Source organism: Puma concolor, chromosome C1, assembly GCF_028749965.1.
Source record: "Puma concolor isolate L17-30 chromosome C1, mPumCon1.1.hap2, whole genome shotgun sequence".
In the NCBI taxonomy this organism is placed as follows: domain Eukaryota; kingdom Metazoa; phylum Chordata; class Mammalia; order Carnivora; family Felidae; genus Puma; species Puma concolor.
In genome coordinates this window covers 152,731,452-152,749,398 of record NC_141674.1, presented here as the reverse complement: position 1 = coordinate 152,749,398, position 17,947 = coordinate 152,731,452, and the positions used below count along the sequence as shown (strand labels likewise).

The following is a 17,947-nucleotide window of genomic DNA, read 5'->3' as shown; positions in this document are numbered from 1 at the left end:
GTGAGGTATTACATGGCCACTACAAGGTTAAAATGAAAGACTGGCAATACCAACTGTTGGTTTGGGAACAACTGATACTGTCACATATTGCTGGAGGGAGTATAAATTGACACAGGTTTGAGAAACAGTCACATGGTTTCTTATAGAGTTAAACATACCACACAATTCCACTCCTAGGTGTTTGAAAGGGAAATGGAAGTATATGCCCATACAAAGACTTGTACACAAATGTTCGCAGCAGTTTTACTCATAGTAGCCAAAAATGAAACAATGAGCTTTCTGTCAACAGAAGAGATGAACTGAACTGGTAGAGCCATTGGATGGATACTGCACAGTGATTAAAAAAAAAAAAAAAAAGAACATTTTAATGATTTATACAACAACAGGATTAATTTCAAAAACATGCTGAACAAAAGAAGTCAACACAAATGAATGTATACATCATGATTCCATTTATATGAAAACCTAGGAAATGCAAACTAATCTTTAATGACATACATTGGAGCTTAGTGGTTGTCTAGGTTCTGAAGTGAGTATGCAGGCAGCCAACAAACACTGGGGAATCTTTTGGGGTGATGGAATGTTCTATATCTTGATTGTGTTTATAGCAGCATATACATTGGTAAAAATTAATTGATCTGTACCACTAACACCTATTTAATTTATTGTATGTAAATTACACACCTATAACATCTAATTTTTTAGGTTAAAACTTTCTAAAAGTTTGTGTATTAGGTAGAAAACGTGTATTTGCTCTATCGGTACATTTCAGCTAATGTTTAATGGCCTACTAAATACATTCATTTGGTTAGCATATCAGATTTTAGGTGTGGTGTGCTGAAGGAAGTTTTAAGATATACCTGTTTTGGGGCGCCTGGGTGGCGCAGTCGGTTAAGCGTCCGACTTCAGCCAGGTCACAATCTCGCGGTCCGTGAGTTCGAGCCCCGCGTCAGTCTCTGGGCTGATGGCTCAGAGCCTGGAGCCTGTTTCCGATTCTGTGTCTCCCTCTCTCTCTGCCCCTCCCCCATTCATGCTCTGTCTCTCTCTGTCCCAAAAATAAATAAACGTTGAAAAAAAAATTAAAAAAAAAAAAAAGATATACCTGTTTTGTTTCTATAATATCCAAGCCTAAAACAAACCATCTGGTGAAATTACATCTACTGAAGAAAGCTAAATAAAATATTGAGTTGAAGAGGGAAATGCCTTTATATAGTCTACCATCTTGCTTTTGACTCATATTTGGATTCATATTTGCCATCTTACTTTTGACTCGTATGCCAATTGTTAAGCATTAACCGAATAATGTATAAAGAATATAACTATGTTGTGCTTCTTTCTTGCTTACGGCTCCAGTTGCTCCTGAAAAAAAAATCAGAAAAAATAATTTGTGCCTTCATTACAACTTAAAAAGCCACCACATAGAATTGCCTAAGAGAAATACATGTTATTCATATATTAAACTACATGCTTTTAATCTAGATTTTGCCATTTTGTCAATGAATGGAAATACCTGTCTATGACCCAGACTAATGTTTTGGTTCATTTTCATAGCAGTATGGAGATAAAGCCACAATGTAGAAATGAAACCATAGTATGTATTACAAACAAATTAAGAGTGCTTTCCCTGACCCGCCTCCAAGTAGTTATGTGGTTTAAATAAAATAACTGGCATTGAGGGGCACCTGGGTGACTCACCTGGTTAAGCGTCCGACTTCAGCTTAGGTCATGATCTTACAGTCCTTGAGTTCGAGCCCTGCGTTGGGCTCTGTGCTGACAGCTCAGAGCCCGGAGCCTGATTCAGATTCTGTGTCTCCCTCTCTTTCTGCCCCTCCCCTGCTCATGCTCTGTCTCTCTCTGTCTCAAAAATAAATAAAAACATTAAAAAAAAAAACAAAAAACTGGCATTGATTATGTCCCCCTGATGAAATCAAATGAACTTAATGTGTGCTACCTATAACTGTTTCCTGAGAAAATGATAGATACTTTGGAGACACAACAGCATGCATAAATATTTGTGACACTACAGTTAGGAAGAGTAAAATGCATTTTTCACAGGAATCTCCTTGGATCACAGGAATCAGTTTCAGGCAAGTATTGCTAACTCTCTTCTTAATCAACTACTCATTTACTCAAATTAGGCACGAGTCTTTCTCTTTGGAAGGTCCAATCTAAACAGCTTGTCTACCTTACTGAGAATTACTGTCCTTCACACATCCCAGGTCAGGCTCACTACAGATCTCCCCAACTATCATCTCTTTAAATAGATAAAAACAAAGGGCCACTCCTTTCTCTATGGCATTCTCTGACTTGACATATCTATGGTATACAAGGCCATATGAACCAAGAGACAAAGATCAGATGGAAAATTAAGCAAATGACCAAGAAGATAAGTTTTTTTTTAAATGCTTAACCCGAATTTGGTCACAATCTACTTGAAAAACGATTAAGGGGTTTATAGAAGTAAAGGTTTGTAAAGTGTGTTGTGCTCGTGGGGGGCGGGTGGGGAATGTGTTTGTTGAATACAATTGAATCAAACACTGTGGTCATTTTTTACCACGTGCTCAGGATATTGCAGGCCCAGTGCCTTAAACATATGCTACCCTCTCTCTACGGTTCTGGCACATGCCCAGAGATCAGAATACGGTCCATGGATCATGATTTGACTTTCTGTATAGAATATAGCACTGTTTTAGGATTATTGGAAACAATACAAACATAAAAAGAAAGAGAAGATACTCAAAGAACTTACGTTAAATCACAAAGATTTAGCCCGGAAAACACTTAAAAGGGTATTCTACGTAAGTACTGGAATGTATAGCAAGGATTCTCATTGCAGTTCTTTCTTCTCACAGACAAAAGGGAAATGTATATTCTATTTTTTTCTACAAAAATAAAACGATGTCCTCATACTCAAGCCTGAGATATCTGTTTCTCATGTAAAAATACTGTAAAACTGAATTTTAATGGTTTAAAATCGTATACAAATAAATAAGGAAAGTATGAGTCCCTTAAAACAATGTATCATTCCTTAGCAAAACCAAAGTATTCAAAATAATCTTGAGATTTATAATAGATTTTTAATATTAAAAGGTTAGGTTTGAGTCTGAGAGGCAGAGATGTCACAGTTTAAAAATAAACATTTTAATCCAGCTCCAGAAAACATATCCGTGGTAACTCTGTGACATATATCCTTATTACATTACAAAGAAAATGTTTATTTTAAAGGCATTTTATCTCTGTAGTCAATATTCCAGATCATAGGTTGATAATGTAAACAATCTGAGTTTATATTCTAATTTAGAATCCATGGTGAATTTGGAGACTTTTCCTCTCCAGGTTTATTATCAAATTTATAAAATTTATAATATTGGCTTAACTTAATTTTTTCCCCATTGGCCAGTGATAAATCTTTACAACTGGACTGAGATCATAAAAAAAATCTACAAACTTGAGATTCTGACAAGATATAAAAATGCCCAAGTGCAGTCTTCCCCTATAACTTTGTTTTTTATCCAATCCAGCACTAATGTATGCAAGCATTTTTGGAAATGTATCTGCAATTATCCAAAGACTATACTCGGGAACTGCCAGGTACCACATGCAGATGCTTCGAGTAAAAGAGTTCATTCGCTTTCACCAAATCCCCAACCCTCTGAGGCAGCGGCTTGAAGAATATTTCCAGCATGCATGGACATACACCAATGGCATTGACATGAACATGGTACGTATTTCTGTTTTCCAAAATGGAAGTACTTCAGGCATTATAGCTACAGTTCAAATGGGAAAGCCAGTCTCACCAGCTTTGAACCCCTTGCTTTTGTTTTCCTCTCGGATGTTTATTTTCTCCCCTGGAGATAGTCTCTCATTCTCAATTCATGGCATTGCATGGTGCTATATCTAGTTATACTGTGTGGCAAAGGCATTATAACATGATGCAAACTGATATAACTGTGTAGTAGAGTTCCCACTTCTGGTTAGGGAGAACATGATTAACATAGGATTTGGGCTTTCAGCACTTGTCCTAGCTTCCAGCACCCAAAAAAATAGTTGGACCCATGTGTGTTAAGATTTGACAAGTAAATAGTAACAATCACTCTGATGCCCCCAAACAGAAATCCAAAGTTAACATTCCTTTAAAAAAAACAGGACATTTTGAGGATTTGTGGGAGAGGTTAGGGAACTTCAGCATGCCATAAACATTTTATGATTGGAAGTTTCATATTTCTGTTAAGGACAAATTTTTCTATATTTACAACAATTAACTATGTGCCCTTTTACTGTACCTGGTTTAATGCATCTTTCCTTTCAAGGAGGAAATATGGATTTCTTCATAACTTTTAAGCAAATTCAACATCAACAATCACTTTTCATAATTCCTCCCACGTCTATCAATGTTTAAAAATCAACATAATTAAGGACATCACCATGGCATAAAGAGCTCTTTTTATTATTAGGTGAATTGCACACATTCTCTTGACCTACCTGTATAGCTACAGAGACTGATTCCTACAGATAAATTATGTGACACGCCCAAATTCTATGGCATATCACAGATCTATTAGGAAAGATTAAAAATACGATGGCCTCCCATGTGTCAACTCCTCCAGTGGGCAAGGACCCTGTTGCTAAGAATTCTTCAGAAAATCAAACCACTCACATTTAATGACATGAACAGCATAATACAATTTTTGCATAAGTAAGCCTATCCAATTTAATTTGACATTTTTTATTTGACTGGTAATATTCTGACAAAAAAGCAAATTCTGACAAAAATTAGCAGTCAAAGGGCAGAAGGCACGGCAAATGTTGCCCAATTTGAAAGCCATGTAAGGATAAGCAGATTAAAGCCAAATGTGATGTATTTGACTGAGAAGTAAGGACATGCCGGTATAAAAATTGACATTTGATAAGCCAATCAATTAGTACATTTCATATAAAAGCATAACTGAATTCCATGAGTTATTTCTAATTATCCCAAAGTTACTTGAGAAAATTCATTTGATAAATTTATATCACTAAGATATAACTTAAATTTCATAAGAAAGCACCTACCAATTTATCACTTTCGATGTTTCCATCTGTATTATTGTTGAACAAAGATACCAGCATTCAGAAACTATTGGGGATTCTGTAACTCTGGGTTGGCTGAAGCAGTGTCAAGACTTTTTAATCAGAACACGTGTCACTCAATTTTGTTGTTCCATACTGCCAGATTATTTCACTAACAGTAATAAAACAATTATATATTGTACATCTCCTCTCCATATAACTAGTTTTGTGACCATTTTTGTGATAAAGTCTCTTCTTGACAACTATTTAGCTTTCATTGTTTGACTCTATTACCTATGAATATGGTTTATATACCACTTGCCTATTTACAATGTACTTATGAAAGATTTATCTCTTTCCTGTCTGCTTCACACCTTAATACATGGAATCACAACACCCACCGGTAAGAACAGGAGGTATTTATATCCAATTTAATTCTCGTGTAAATTGTGGAGAACACCCTTGTTATCTGTCAGGTTTAGAGCTTGTTAAGTGATTTCCAATGTTAGTTCTGATCTTTTTTGCATGATGTAGCAAAGGAAATACAAAGCAAGGACCTGGAGAAGATAACCTGGAAGAGGCCAAGTACAGAATAGAAATCCTTAAGTTTAACAAGAACTTGACCTCTAGTAATATTTATATACAGTTTCCCCCTCCCCACAAAAAGTCACTTATCTGCTCCTTCCTCCACTCTGATAAAGGTTATGGGTATACGGTTTGCATTAGATAATTGTCATAAAGAAAATGTCATTCTCTTTCATCATCCTCTATTTTCATGATGTAGGTGCTTTACTTTCCTTCCATCTGCATGCCTGTAATTACATGATCCTGGAGTGTGTAAGCTCGAAACCATGTGCCACTGAGTCTTGCATGTGGTTTTGAGAGCTTGACTTTGCACGAACTTCTTGTTTGTACACAGTGTCTACATTTCTCATCTTGTGACTGCAAAGTGAGTAAAAAAATCAAAGTGCAAGATAACTGAAAACTCAGCAAGTGGAAGATGCCTGCTTGTTACACACAATGTGCAAAAAACAAAACAAAGTTAGAGAAAAGTAACTGTACTCTTAGACTATTGAGAGGTTAAAAAAAACAAAGTAGATTTTTTTACCTCTAAAACCACATTCTTATAATCCCCGTGTCTTGTTAGTTTATTGTTAACCAAATAGTAATTTAATAATAATTTAAAGTGATTTAAATTTATGTATTGTGATACATAAAGTACATCAAACTGTTGTATTTTACATCAGCATTTCACGTTATTTCATTTAAGCACAACCTTAGACATAGCTTCTCATGAAACATTTCAGGTCATTTTTTTTTTTACTGTCCAACCATGTCAAAATGAGGTATAAGGTTTCCAATTACATGTATTAACTGACTCAAAATTATTTTTCATAACCCAAAACATGGGATTCCTTGACAGAACTCAAAACATAGGAAATAGGCCTAAAATGTGCAGCCATATTTCTTATTCCCTGGATCTTTTGCTTTTTGTGAAATAGCTATTGTCACAATATTCCAGAACCAAAAGTATTCTGGGGACATTTATGGGCTCCCTTTCAATGGAACCAAATGGTTCAGAGTACAAAGGGAAAAGAGTCAAGATAATGAAATTAAAGAAAGGATAGTGTTCTTTTGTATCTGATGTCAAGCTTAGAAATAATGACAATTTTTTCAAAAATGTCTATAGGTCAATTCTGAAAAACTCTCTCCCTTCTACTCCTCCAAATTTGACCAGTTAGGAAGAGGAGATACTTTCTCAGATTAAGATTGAGAAAGGGTATCTCAAGGATTTTCCCAAATTGAAAGCTGTCCTCTGACCCAGTCTGAAACTTTCTGATATTATCCCACATTGATTTTAGTTACAACATTGTCAAGAACTGAAAGTCAATATAGAGTCAAATTTCTTCATATTACACACAAGGGCCTGGCCTTGTGACCAGGCTCTATACATCATCCTGGAGGGAGGGAAATAAATCATTCATGACAGAAACGACTTCATAATTTAAAATTATATTGACATGGAAGACAATCCTTTATGAACAACTGAGGAAGAATTTTATTTCTTATCTTAAAAATGCCCCCCCCTAGTTATGGCTAATAATATAAAAAAATAAGAACAGGCATTCAGAAGACCTAAATACCAGCTCTTCAATTTGCCACTCATCTTGGACAAGTCACTTAACCTCTCTGTAATTTCATGAAACTTGTCATTGTCAAATGTTTTTAAAGCACCAGAACTCAAATATGCTAAACATATAGAACAATTATTATGGGAGATTTTCTGCTTAAAGATGGAGATTCAAACCTACCTGCTGCCTGCTCCCTTGCTATCTGTAGTGAGCTTCTGGTTCTCTTTTATGGTGAATTGTCGATGACAGAGAACAGAAGGGAACCATTTCAGGTAAACACTAGGACAGGAATTGAGTCCCATATGTGGGGAAGCACAAGAGAAAATTAAGGCAGGTAGTGTGGAAACAACTTTATTTAATTTATTTTAGGAGGAAAGAGCAACTGACATTTTTTTTTTTATCCTGAGGTATTAATGGAGAAATTTTTGAGAAAGAGACATAGAAAGGAGTTGGAATGAGAACCTAGGAAGAGGGATGAATGTTTCAGCAGGGTAGATAGACAAGTTTTCCTTAAAGACAGGCAGGTACAAAAAGAAAAAGGGTAAAGGCACTGACTTTGAGGAGAAAAGGAGAAAACTCAATGGTATTAGCACCACATGGTCCAATGTCCTTGGTTAAGCAGAGGGTAGATTAAGTCCTCAGAAAGAAGGAGGTATAAAATAGGAGAAGAGTTGAAAAAGTGGGGAGAACTTTTAGGGATCTCATTCAAGAGTCAACTGAGTAGGCTAAAAATGCTTAGAACCAAAATAGGACTCGGAGTGACAAATCATTCATTTATGATAGCCCAAACAAACAAAGCCAATCAAAATGGAGAAGAGACAAATAAATAATAAGCATATTGTTTAATAGAAATTCTTACTCCTTGGAGTTGATGTGATGTCTAAGAAGCATCTTAGTGAAAATCTCATTTCCTTCCACGGCTCTTCTCCAGCTCCTCTGCTATCCCTCAGAGAATCATTTGTTAACTCTACCTATTGACCTTAAGTACTAACTGCTACCTACCTACGACTACTACTGACTGCTGACTACTCTCTACTTAATTGTTAACTACAAACACTGATTATTTCTGCATCCATGATCTAACTCTACGCCATCAAACACTTTGTTGTACCCATTCTCTATGCTAACTGAAATGACTTCATCTATGCCAGGCCTTTATATAAATCTCCTCCACTCACAGTCTATTTTGATACACCATAGTGAAAGGTAATGATGAGCTCTTTCAGTCCTGTGCAAGTCAGCCACTCATACAGAAACAGTCCTTGTGACATTAAACCCCATTGGAAATGTTAAGCAAAATATACAGAACAGCATGGCTTGTTTTTACCATATTGTTTTCATCCCCCTTTAACTTTTTCTAAGGATCCTTTATGCAGCCAAGTTGATAAATAGGGTCAATGGAAAACCTTTGATTCTTTAGTGATAAAGTTTAAAAAAATGCTTAAAAATACAGTGGCCTCATATTTACCCCTCTAGCAGGCAAGGATTCTAGGAATTCTTCAGAGAAGAAAATCACTTACATTTAAAGATACCAATAGCACAACACAATTTTCACATCGGTGTATAGTGTGCATTGATGTTTTTTTTGTTTGACCGGTAATATTCTTAACAAAAAAGCATAGTTTCAAAACCAGCAGTCAGCCTGCAAAAAGCATTGCAGATATTGCCGAGTTTGAAAAAAAAAAAAAAAAACATGTTGCTTTTCTACACAGACTAGCGAGTAAATTCACACATTTGAAAATGGGGCATGGAGACTGGCAAAAACCTGCATTTATTTTTTTTTTTATATTTATTTATTTATTTTTTATTCTCAAGTTAGTTAACATACAGTATAGTCTTGGCTTCAGCAGTAAGTAGAATATAGTGATTCATCACTTACAACACCCAGGGCTCATCCCATCAGGACTGGTGAGACATCTTTTAGTTTTCTGTAAGGAAATACCTAGGTACTATTTAGGAGTTGTATTAAAATAGCTGTCTACAATGTACTTTAGAAGATGTTTTCATCTGCATGCTGATTAGTTAACAGAAACTGCCTGGCTCTACAGAAACTGTGTAGGCAGCAAAGTTTCTCACTAGCAAGAAATCTCCTAGCACACGTGCTCCTAGCACAAGTGTAGCCAGTACCTGAACCATATGTGCTTTAGAAAGGGCAAGGTGCATGTCTTTCCTATTTTTTACCAAACTAGTTACTCTGAAGTCTCAAAAATAGCACACAGAACAGTAAGTGCCATCTGGAGCCCCCTGACATGCACAATAGCAGACTTCAGACAGGCATCTGGTATTTTCGTGTCCCAAATGGTATGTGCTCCATCATGTTTCACAAATGATTATGGTCACTTCATCCTTGTCTCCAACCGTTATCAAGAAGGACTTATTTACGGCTGGCACCATGCTGCTTCTGTGCAAAGGGAGCTCTTAACAGTGGGATTTTATCTTCGGTGGTTCCTGAACCACGGGAAATGACAACGTGGCCTGGGGCTTTATGCATGAAAAAACAGTCATTGCAAAAACACCACACTGAGGCAGTGAACTTATTGCAGTTCTTCCGTTCATTAGTAATGTTCTTCTCCCAACAAAAGGATAGTGGAAATGATGTGTCCAATTTTTTTAGCTCTTTGAAATAATGGTACTATTCAAACAGGACTCTAGAGTGCATCTCCTCCTGCTGGAGCATGTGATGCGTTTCCAAACACTTTCTCTGGAGTCCTAGAAGCACAGGAGTAATTCAAACTCCATTCAGTTTGAGATCACTTACTATTCAACACAGATTTAGCCTATAATTTAAAAAAATACAGAAAGACATCAAAATTTAGCTTTACAACATTCTGTAAATATGACTTTAAGTCCCTTTTAATTCAAATATCAGAGTAATTCAGCATTTATCAAACTTAATGAAATCAAGCCATTCACAATTTCTCACAAAATGAAGCCCAGTATTTTCTTTAGTGGGAGAATTATCTGAGACATTGCAGGAACCTGGAAATTTATATTGAAATGGATGTGTAAAAAAAAAAAAAAAGAAAAGAAAGAAATGGATATGTTAATAGTCCACCCACTATGTCAGAGTTTAGGTGTTTTTTTTTTTTTTTTTTTAATTTATTTTTTTAATATACATCCAAACAGATGTCAGAGTTTTTTTATATCAGTTTTTAGGGGTAAAAGCAAACAAGAGTAAGTTCATCCAGTTCAATTGTTCTTATAGTCTTAAGGCAGTAGTACTTAAGGAATTGACATATTTTTTCATTGTTTTCTTGGTTTAGACATTATGCTATCCGTGTGGATGAGTGTGAGTGGAAAAAATATATAATCCTTGCCTCTTTTATAGCAGATGTTCCTTAAAAACCTCTTTTTGTTTGCATCTTGGGGCTCCTATTGGTCAGGCGGGTCATCCCCAGAAGTCTACACTCAATTTAAGAACTGATAAGAATCATTCTTATTCAGGCTCCAGCACCTAAGATAGACATTTTCCTACTCTGGAGCTGTGCTAAATCATTTATATAAGTGCTGCAGTTCATTTTTTTCCCACTCCACTGGAATCTTCTTAGATCACAATGCTTTACACCACCACAGAACTGAAACATATCAGTAGCTAGAAACACCTACCAGGGTGAGAAGATAAGTCAAAGGTTCATTCCATGTAGGTATAATTACTGTATTTGAATCATAGAGCTCCATTTCTACTAGCCCTCATCTTGGTTTTGTTTTGTTTTGTTTTGTTTTTGGTTTGGTTTGGTTTATGTATTTATTTTGAGAGAGAGACAGTGCACACAAGCAGAGGAGGGACAGGGAGAGAGGAAAGAGATAGAATCCCAGGCAGGCTTTGCGCCATGAGCGCAGAGCTGGTCGCAGGGCTCCATCTCGGGAACTGTGAGATTATGACCTGAGCCAAAACCAAGAAGGACGCTCACTCAACAGAGCCACACAGGCGCCCCACCCTCAGCTTGTTCTAACAGTGGAATCACTATGTGTGGATGTCAGGAAATTGGGGTGTTAGTCGTATTTTAAGATGGGCACTTTAGCCCAGAATCTGATTTTAATTTCGTCTGCTTTGTCAATGACCAGTGCTTCATATTGAACAATAGACACAAAACACTGAAGTCACAGCATTATAACAAAGCACATATGGTTAATCAAGATGTTTCCTCTATAAATTTCCTATACATAGCATTTTTGCATAGTTTTTTGGTTACCTTTTTCTTATTTTATAAGAAATCTCTGTGAATTATAGATAATAGTGTTTTGTCTGCCATCTATATTGCAATTTGTTTCTAATCTCTTTTCAATATATTGATTTTGTTAAAAATATCTTACAGATTAAAAATGTTTTTTTAAAAAAAATTATTTTAAATATGGTCCAGTTAGTCAACTTATATAGTTCAGAGATCTTGTCCTGATTTTCAAAGGTCCTATGAAACATATGGATTATACAAGTAGTGTGCCAGATTTGCTTGTAAGTTTTGTTGCGTGATTAGAAAGAAAATTCTGTATTCTGTTTGAAATGTAGCTTTGTAGATTATTTTCTTTATCTGAATAGAAGGTAGAATGTAAATAAGTCATTATTTTTCTATTGATTCAAAATACCATCTTATTTAAACATTAAATTGTCAGATATAATTGGTATACGTATCTTTACTTTCAAATTGGCTCTATTTGTTCATTCCTATGGCAATATAATAATTTGTACTTAGTGACTTTATACTATGCTTTAATATCTGACAAAGTAGGTCAACCCTAACTAATCTTGTTTTTCTTATTTTCCCTGGCTAGTTGAGAGTTCTTATTCTTCCAGATAAGATATATGACTGTTTTCATTCAATTACAACAAAGTCCACATTGACATTTGAGATCATCGAAAGATGAGATTGTCAGATCTGGCTAATGAGAGTCGGAAATTGTAACCAATATCAAGATTTACCAACAATGTCAAGAATGTGTATAATTTGGGGCTCCTGGGTGGTTCAGTCAGTTGAGCGTCCATCTCTTGATTTCAGTTCAGATCATGATCTCACAGTTTGTGAGATTGAGCCCCACATCATGCTCTGTGCTGACAGTGCAGAGACTCTCTCTCTCAAAATACATAAATAAACATTAACAAAAAAAAAAAAAAAAAAAAGAATGTATGAGGGCGCCTGGGTGGCTCAGTCAGTTAAGCGTCTGACTTCAGCTCAGGTCATGATCTCACCGTTAGTGGTTTCGAGCCCTGGGGCGGGCTCTGTGCTGACAGCTCAGAGCCTGGAGCCAGCTTGGGATTCTGTGTCTCCCTCTCTGCCTGTTCCCCACGCCCACTCTGTCTCTCTTTCTCGCTCAAAAATAAATAAACATTAAAAAAATTTTTTTTAAGAAATTCTTATCTTTGCTATTAAATTTGTTCTTCAACTTTGTACAGCATAGTCAGTTAAACAAATGACATATATTACACATTTCCATTTTTACCTGTGTATAGATAATAAGGAGTCAAACTATCTTCTTTACAGCAACCTAGTACATTCCCTACATTGTTTTGATAAGACTTTTTCTTAGTTTAATGTAATTTGGTTTGGTTTGGGGTTTTGGAGGATTTTCCTTGAGCATTTATGTTGGATATTCTAGGTGTGCAGTCATATCAGCATCAAAAAGAAAGAAATTCATTCTCTCTTTTTAAATACTATGTATTATGATTTTTAGTTCACTAGATCTTCCGAAACAATTTTGAATAGGGATAGCTGACTTCAATAAAAATAACTTCACCATTAAGACTAATATTTTAAAATATCTTTGCATTCCTGAAATACACGCTACTTGGTCACTGAGTTTTTTATTCTTTTTTGATTCTGTTGGTTAGTAAATTATTCAGAATTTTGCCTCTATTTTGATATGGCATACGCTTATATACTCTTTTAATGTTAGGAAGAAATTATCTGTAAAACCATGTGGTCCTGGAGGTTTTCATATAGGTCTTTAATCACCATTTCAACTCTACTAAGTATTTATTTACTCTCTTTCTTCCTTGGCCAATATGGTAATGTTTGTTTTGTGAAGCCTTCGTCCATTTCATCTAGGCTTTCAGAGTTGTAAAATGGCATGTAGGGTTCTCTTCCAACCCAGTCTTTTCTGTATTAGCAGGTACATCTGCCTTCTCATTCCTAAACTTGTATGTTTTGTTCTCTCTACTTTCCTTTAGCAGGCTTTCAAAAGATTTATGAATTTCATTGGATGTTGTTCAAGGAACTAGCCTTTGCATTAATTTATACTTGCCACTATTCTTTTTATTTCCAGAGTTTGCCCTCATTAATTCCCCATTTTTTATTCCTTTGGATTGGTCTATTATTTTCAAGATTGTATTAAGGTCTTTTATTGTTGGAGTCTTTCTTCTGTAATACCGAAGTCATTAAGACTGTACATTTTCCTTTCAATGCAAGCTTTTCTGTGGTTGCATCGGTTTTGGTATGACTTGTTCTCCTTTTATTGCTCTCTGCATTATTTCTTCTTTGATCCAAAGGTTATCATAAAGTATGGTTCTTAATATCCATGTATTTCTGATTTTCTGGTCATGTTTTAATAATTTTTAAAACTTTTTGGATTATAGTCAGAGTTAATGGACTATATAACATTTCTACTTTTATAAATGTTTAAGCACGTACACTTAATGTAAAAACAATCTGTAGTTGCAATTTTTAAGATGACTCATCTTTATTAAGTCTTTCCAAAGCATTTAGCTTTTTATTTTCATGGGGATGAAGGAAACTGCTCTCTTGTTTTACACATATTTTATTATTTTATGTGCAACATGATTAAGTTACATGATTCCACTAACAAGTACAGCTGGCATAAATAGATTTCAGAACACGCACAGCTGGTCTAAAATTCAGTCGGCAGAAGTAGAAATGTGTAGGAACAATATCTGAAACATTTATTAGAGTGCCGGGGTAGCAAGAATCAATACATTTTACAGAAGAGGAATCAGATAGGTGGAGGAAGAGAACTTCTGCTATTTTGAGAGCTTCTCCTATTTTGTGAAAAGTTTGGTAGTTGCTGATATAGTCATCACTTTTTCTAGGAAACAATTGGAATTGTTGTCTGACCCTAACCATTCGAAGGAACAAATACCCTAACTGGTACAGAGTGAAAATGACATTTATGCTACATTTCTATTCTTTGTTAATTATTGATAAAAACCAATAAATGAAATGAATGGGGGACGTTTTGTCACCACGTTAGACTCAACTTTAGAAATCCAGTGTAATGGACAGCTGTGGTAAGTCAAATAGTTGAAGGAACCCTAGACTAAGTCTGAAGTCTTAGTTCCTCCACAAATAAAATCCCTAATGCATTTATATTTAAGCTTTCACATATAAAAAATGAGGTAATCACCACTCTCTATGCTTTATATAAAGTTGAATCAAAACATTTGATTCTAAAATATTATCACATGAGAAAGGTTTCTGAAAACAAAACTAGGTTTAAGTTCAAGACAGCATATCAAGTACAGGGTGGTACTTAAATCACTCTTTTCATTACCTGGCAGACTGCACTCCCTTTTCCTTTCTTTGTGAGCAAGCTCAGGTCCTTTACAATTCATTCATTTTGGAAGAAGTGTTTTCAAAGCATCCAATAGACCCCACTGTAATTTATTCTGTTAATGCCTGCCCTCGCTCCCTCTCAAGGAGTTGGGTTCAGGGGAAGGTCCTGCAATTGTTTCTCAGTATCCAGGTTTCTCCTGTTACCTTAAGAAAACCTAGTGGGTTCCGTGGGTTTCCCTTGAGATTTTACTGCATACATCTTAATGCACCTTTTAAAAAATAAAATAAAATAAAAATAATCAGTCTTCTGCTGAGTCAGCAGAACTCCAGAATCTGGGTAACAAGGACATGGATGTAAAAGCAATAAATCCTTTCTGCCTACTCATCATTACCCACACTCCAACTCATCCTTGGCCCTGACTTAATTGGAGTCAGTTTAAAGTTGTCCTTCTGGAAGCAAAGACGCATCTCACATATCATGCTGTTAACTGAGAGAGGCAAGGAGAAGAAGCAGGAGGGAAAACTGTTTCATTTTTCAGGGAATCATTACTTGTATCAAAAGTGGTTCAGGATTTATGACATTGGTTTCCCTGTCTACGTGTGGCAAGTTTCTGTTCTGTTCATGATTTTGTTTCTAAATGATGTAACCATGTGAAAAGTGTGGAAAAGTTACATTTTTAAAATTAGTTAATTTTCTCAAGGTTTATAAAGCCCCCTATCATGGATTGCAGGATACTTTGCTTTGCCAACAATCTGGCCAGATATGGTATCCTTATACAATAAAATAACTCCTTATTCTCATTAGTCACATGAAGGTAAAATAAGAAAGCAGATAGCAAAGCAGTTTGAGCTTCAGACCACAGCTGCATACACTTGAATGTTTATAACTCCTAAAACAATCCACTTTTCATGATCAGTGGGTAAACATGAAGTATTAAACATGTAATCTCCAAGGAAAGATGAAAACTATGTTTCCTATTCCTTAATGATAAACCATAACCATAGCAATAACATGATCTGGGATGACCTCCAAATTAGGGAATGCATGAGTTTCTAGAAACAACAAAGCAAGGTTCAGTATCTTGTAAGTGGTAAGGATTTATCAAATGCTGAATGCCCACATGGCAAACAGTGATTCTATCAGAATCAGAAAATGCTATAAAGTCTTAAGGGCAGAGATTTAAGATTTAATATATTGCCTGCATCATCTATTTGATAATCACACTTGAGGATTAGTGTTTCAAGGGGAGTGGTAATTTGTGTTTTGATTAATCCTAATTTGTCAAGATCTAAGTGTATTTAATGAACCAGAGAAGCCCCTCAGAAAATTTCCTAATGTGAGTTATCATAGTTACCAAACTTGTTCATAAGATTAATTTGCTGTTTAGGGGAATCATTTGACACAGACTGTCTTCTTCAACAGTGCCCTTTTCAGCCTGCCTTTAGGAATGTTCCTCTCTGCAGCTATGCTAAGTGAAACAAATAAAAATGCATTCATTACAACATAAACCAACTTTCCAATATTATCTGGATAGAGGATATCTATAAGAAAACACATTGTGATTCTTTCCAGAGCACATAGAGGTTTTAAAACACTATAGATGGTGTCTGGAGAACATCTTCATAAAAAAAACTCCATTGTTGATTTCTTCTAACAGAATTTAGAAAGTATACCCACCATAAAAGAGTATTTGGCAGTCCAGCCTAATAAACAGCAAACATTGAATCATGTATCTTAAATTTGAGGAAGGAATAATAGAGTATATTGTGAATATTTAACTTAATTTGAAAATCCTTACCTATCAGCATCCAGGTAAAAGTTGATTGAGGAACTAACTACATTTCTCTCTTGCAACCTCTACCTTCCTTTAATCACATAGGGGTGAGGCCAGGACTGTGGAGACTCATAGAATAAAGGGAAGCCTTAAACTTCTGGATGGGGAAGAGAATGTGGCTTTAAGACTATACGTCACCTGCCCTACCCACCAGACATATAGTTACTGTTAAAAGACAAAGTTGTATTGAAGTATGATTACAAGAGAACTTTTTCCAGAGCAAAATCCAATGGACAGCAGTCCCTCACCCTGAAGGATGATATAATAGTTTCATATAAAAGACAATAATAATCATCTTAATTAATATTCATTAATATCTGTTTTCTTAGACTCCACTGATGGAAGCCCTGGACACATTTTTCTAAATATAATCTGTCATAGACTTGAGCCAAATTTGTTTTTCACTGAAACCCCAATACATAAATTAGGTACTATAATTGTTTTTATTGACCTAGGTATAAAAGTTTAATTTAAGATCTGCTTACTAAAAAGAAAATGAGACTAATGTCATTTTGATGGGCACATTCATATCAAATCAGAAATTGCAGGTTTATATTAACCTCAGCCTCCATTCCTTTCTAAATTTTGTATTCATTGCTCAGTGTGGAAGAAATTTGACTTCACACACTGCATAATTGCAAATATTAACAGTATTGAGGTATTTATTCCATTAGGTGTGTGTCAGCAAATTCACATTTGAGAGTAGTGTAAAGTTAAATACTCCTGAATTAATATTCAATCATGTTTGATAGGTGCCTACAATGGAATAGTTATTTCCATTTTTGCTCTTTGTGTGATTCTTCAGAGTTTTAGTTTGATTTGATCATGCTATTGTATTTTGTAATTGTTGGGTTATCTTTGTTTGAATGCCCTTAAACTTTGGGTCCTTTGATACTAAACTATGGGTTGATTGCTTTTAACAATCACAGAAAGCATTTCAAACTCAAAAGAATGAATGTCTCATTTGTCTTACATAATTTGAGGATCCCAAAGAGTTTTATTCACATAAAGTGAAGTAAAGGGGAGATAACCTTACATTTGTAAAATATTCAAGTGACTTTATACCATAAAAAAGACATGAGATTTTTATTAGCCTTGAAAAAATTTTCTGGAGCATCAGAAAGTTTAAAAAATCCCTCATAACTGCAAATATTAGAAAAGTTCAATGAGAGCTTTTCATTCACCTAATTAACTAACTGTATTTTGAGGGTTCATTTGAACAACCATGGGTATTATAAATGTCTATTATAAATGTCCAAATGTGTGCTATAAATGTCCATGCAGAGCAAACAATGGGAAATATATATATATATATATATATTTTTTTTTTTTTTTAATCTGGGCACTTAAATCTGGGCTTTAGGTAAATTTTCAGGGATATTTTCAGAACATGTTTTTTGTTGTTGTTGTTGTTTTGTGTGTGTGTGTG

General features: G+C 35.2%; 1 protein-coding gene across 7 annotated transcripts in view; it reads left to right on the top strand.

Moving 5' to 3' along the window:
* KCNH7 (potassium voltage-gated channel subfamily H member 7) overlaps window positions 1–17,947 on the top strand; it is a 480,526-nt gene that overhangs the window by 427,245 nt on the left and 35,334 nt on the right. For all 7 annotated transcript variants that reach the window (XM_086718759.1, XM_086718756.1, XM_086718758.1 and 4 more), the window contains one exon: window positions 3,522–3,721. In XM_086718759.1, coding sequence (XP_086574885.1) covers window positions 3,522–3,721 — 200 coding nt within the window. The remainder of the gene's footprint in view (window positions 1–3,521; window positions 3,722–17,947) is intronic.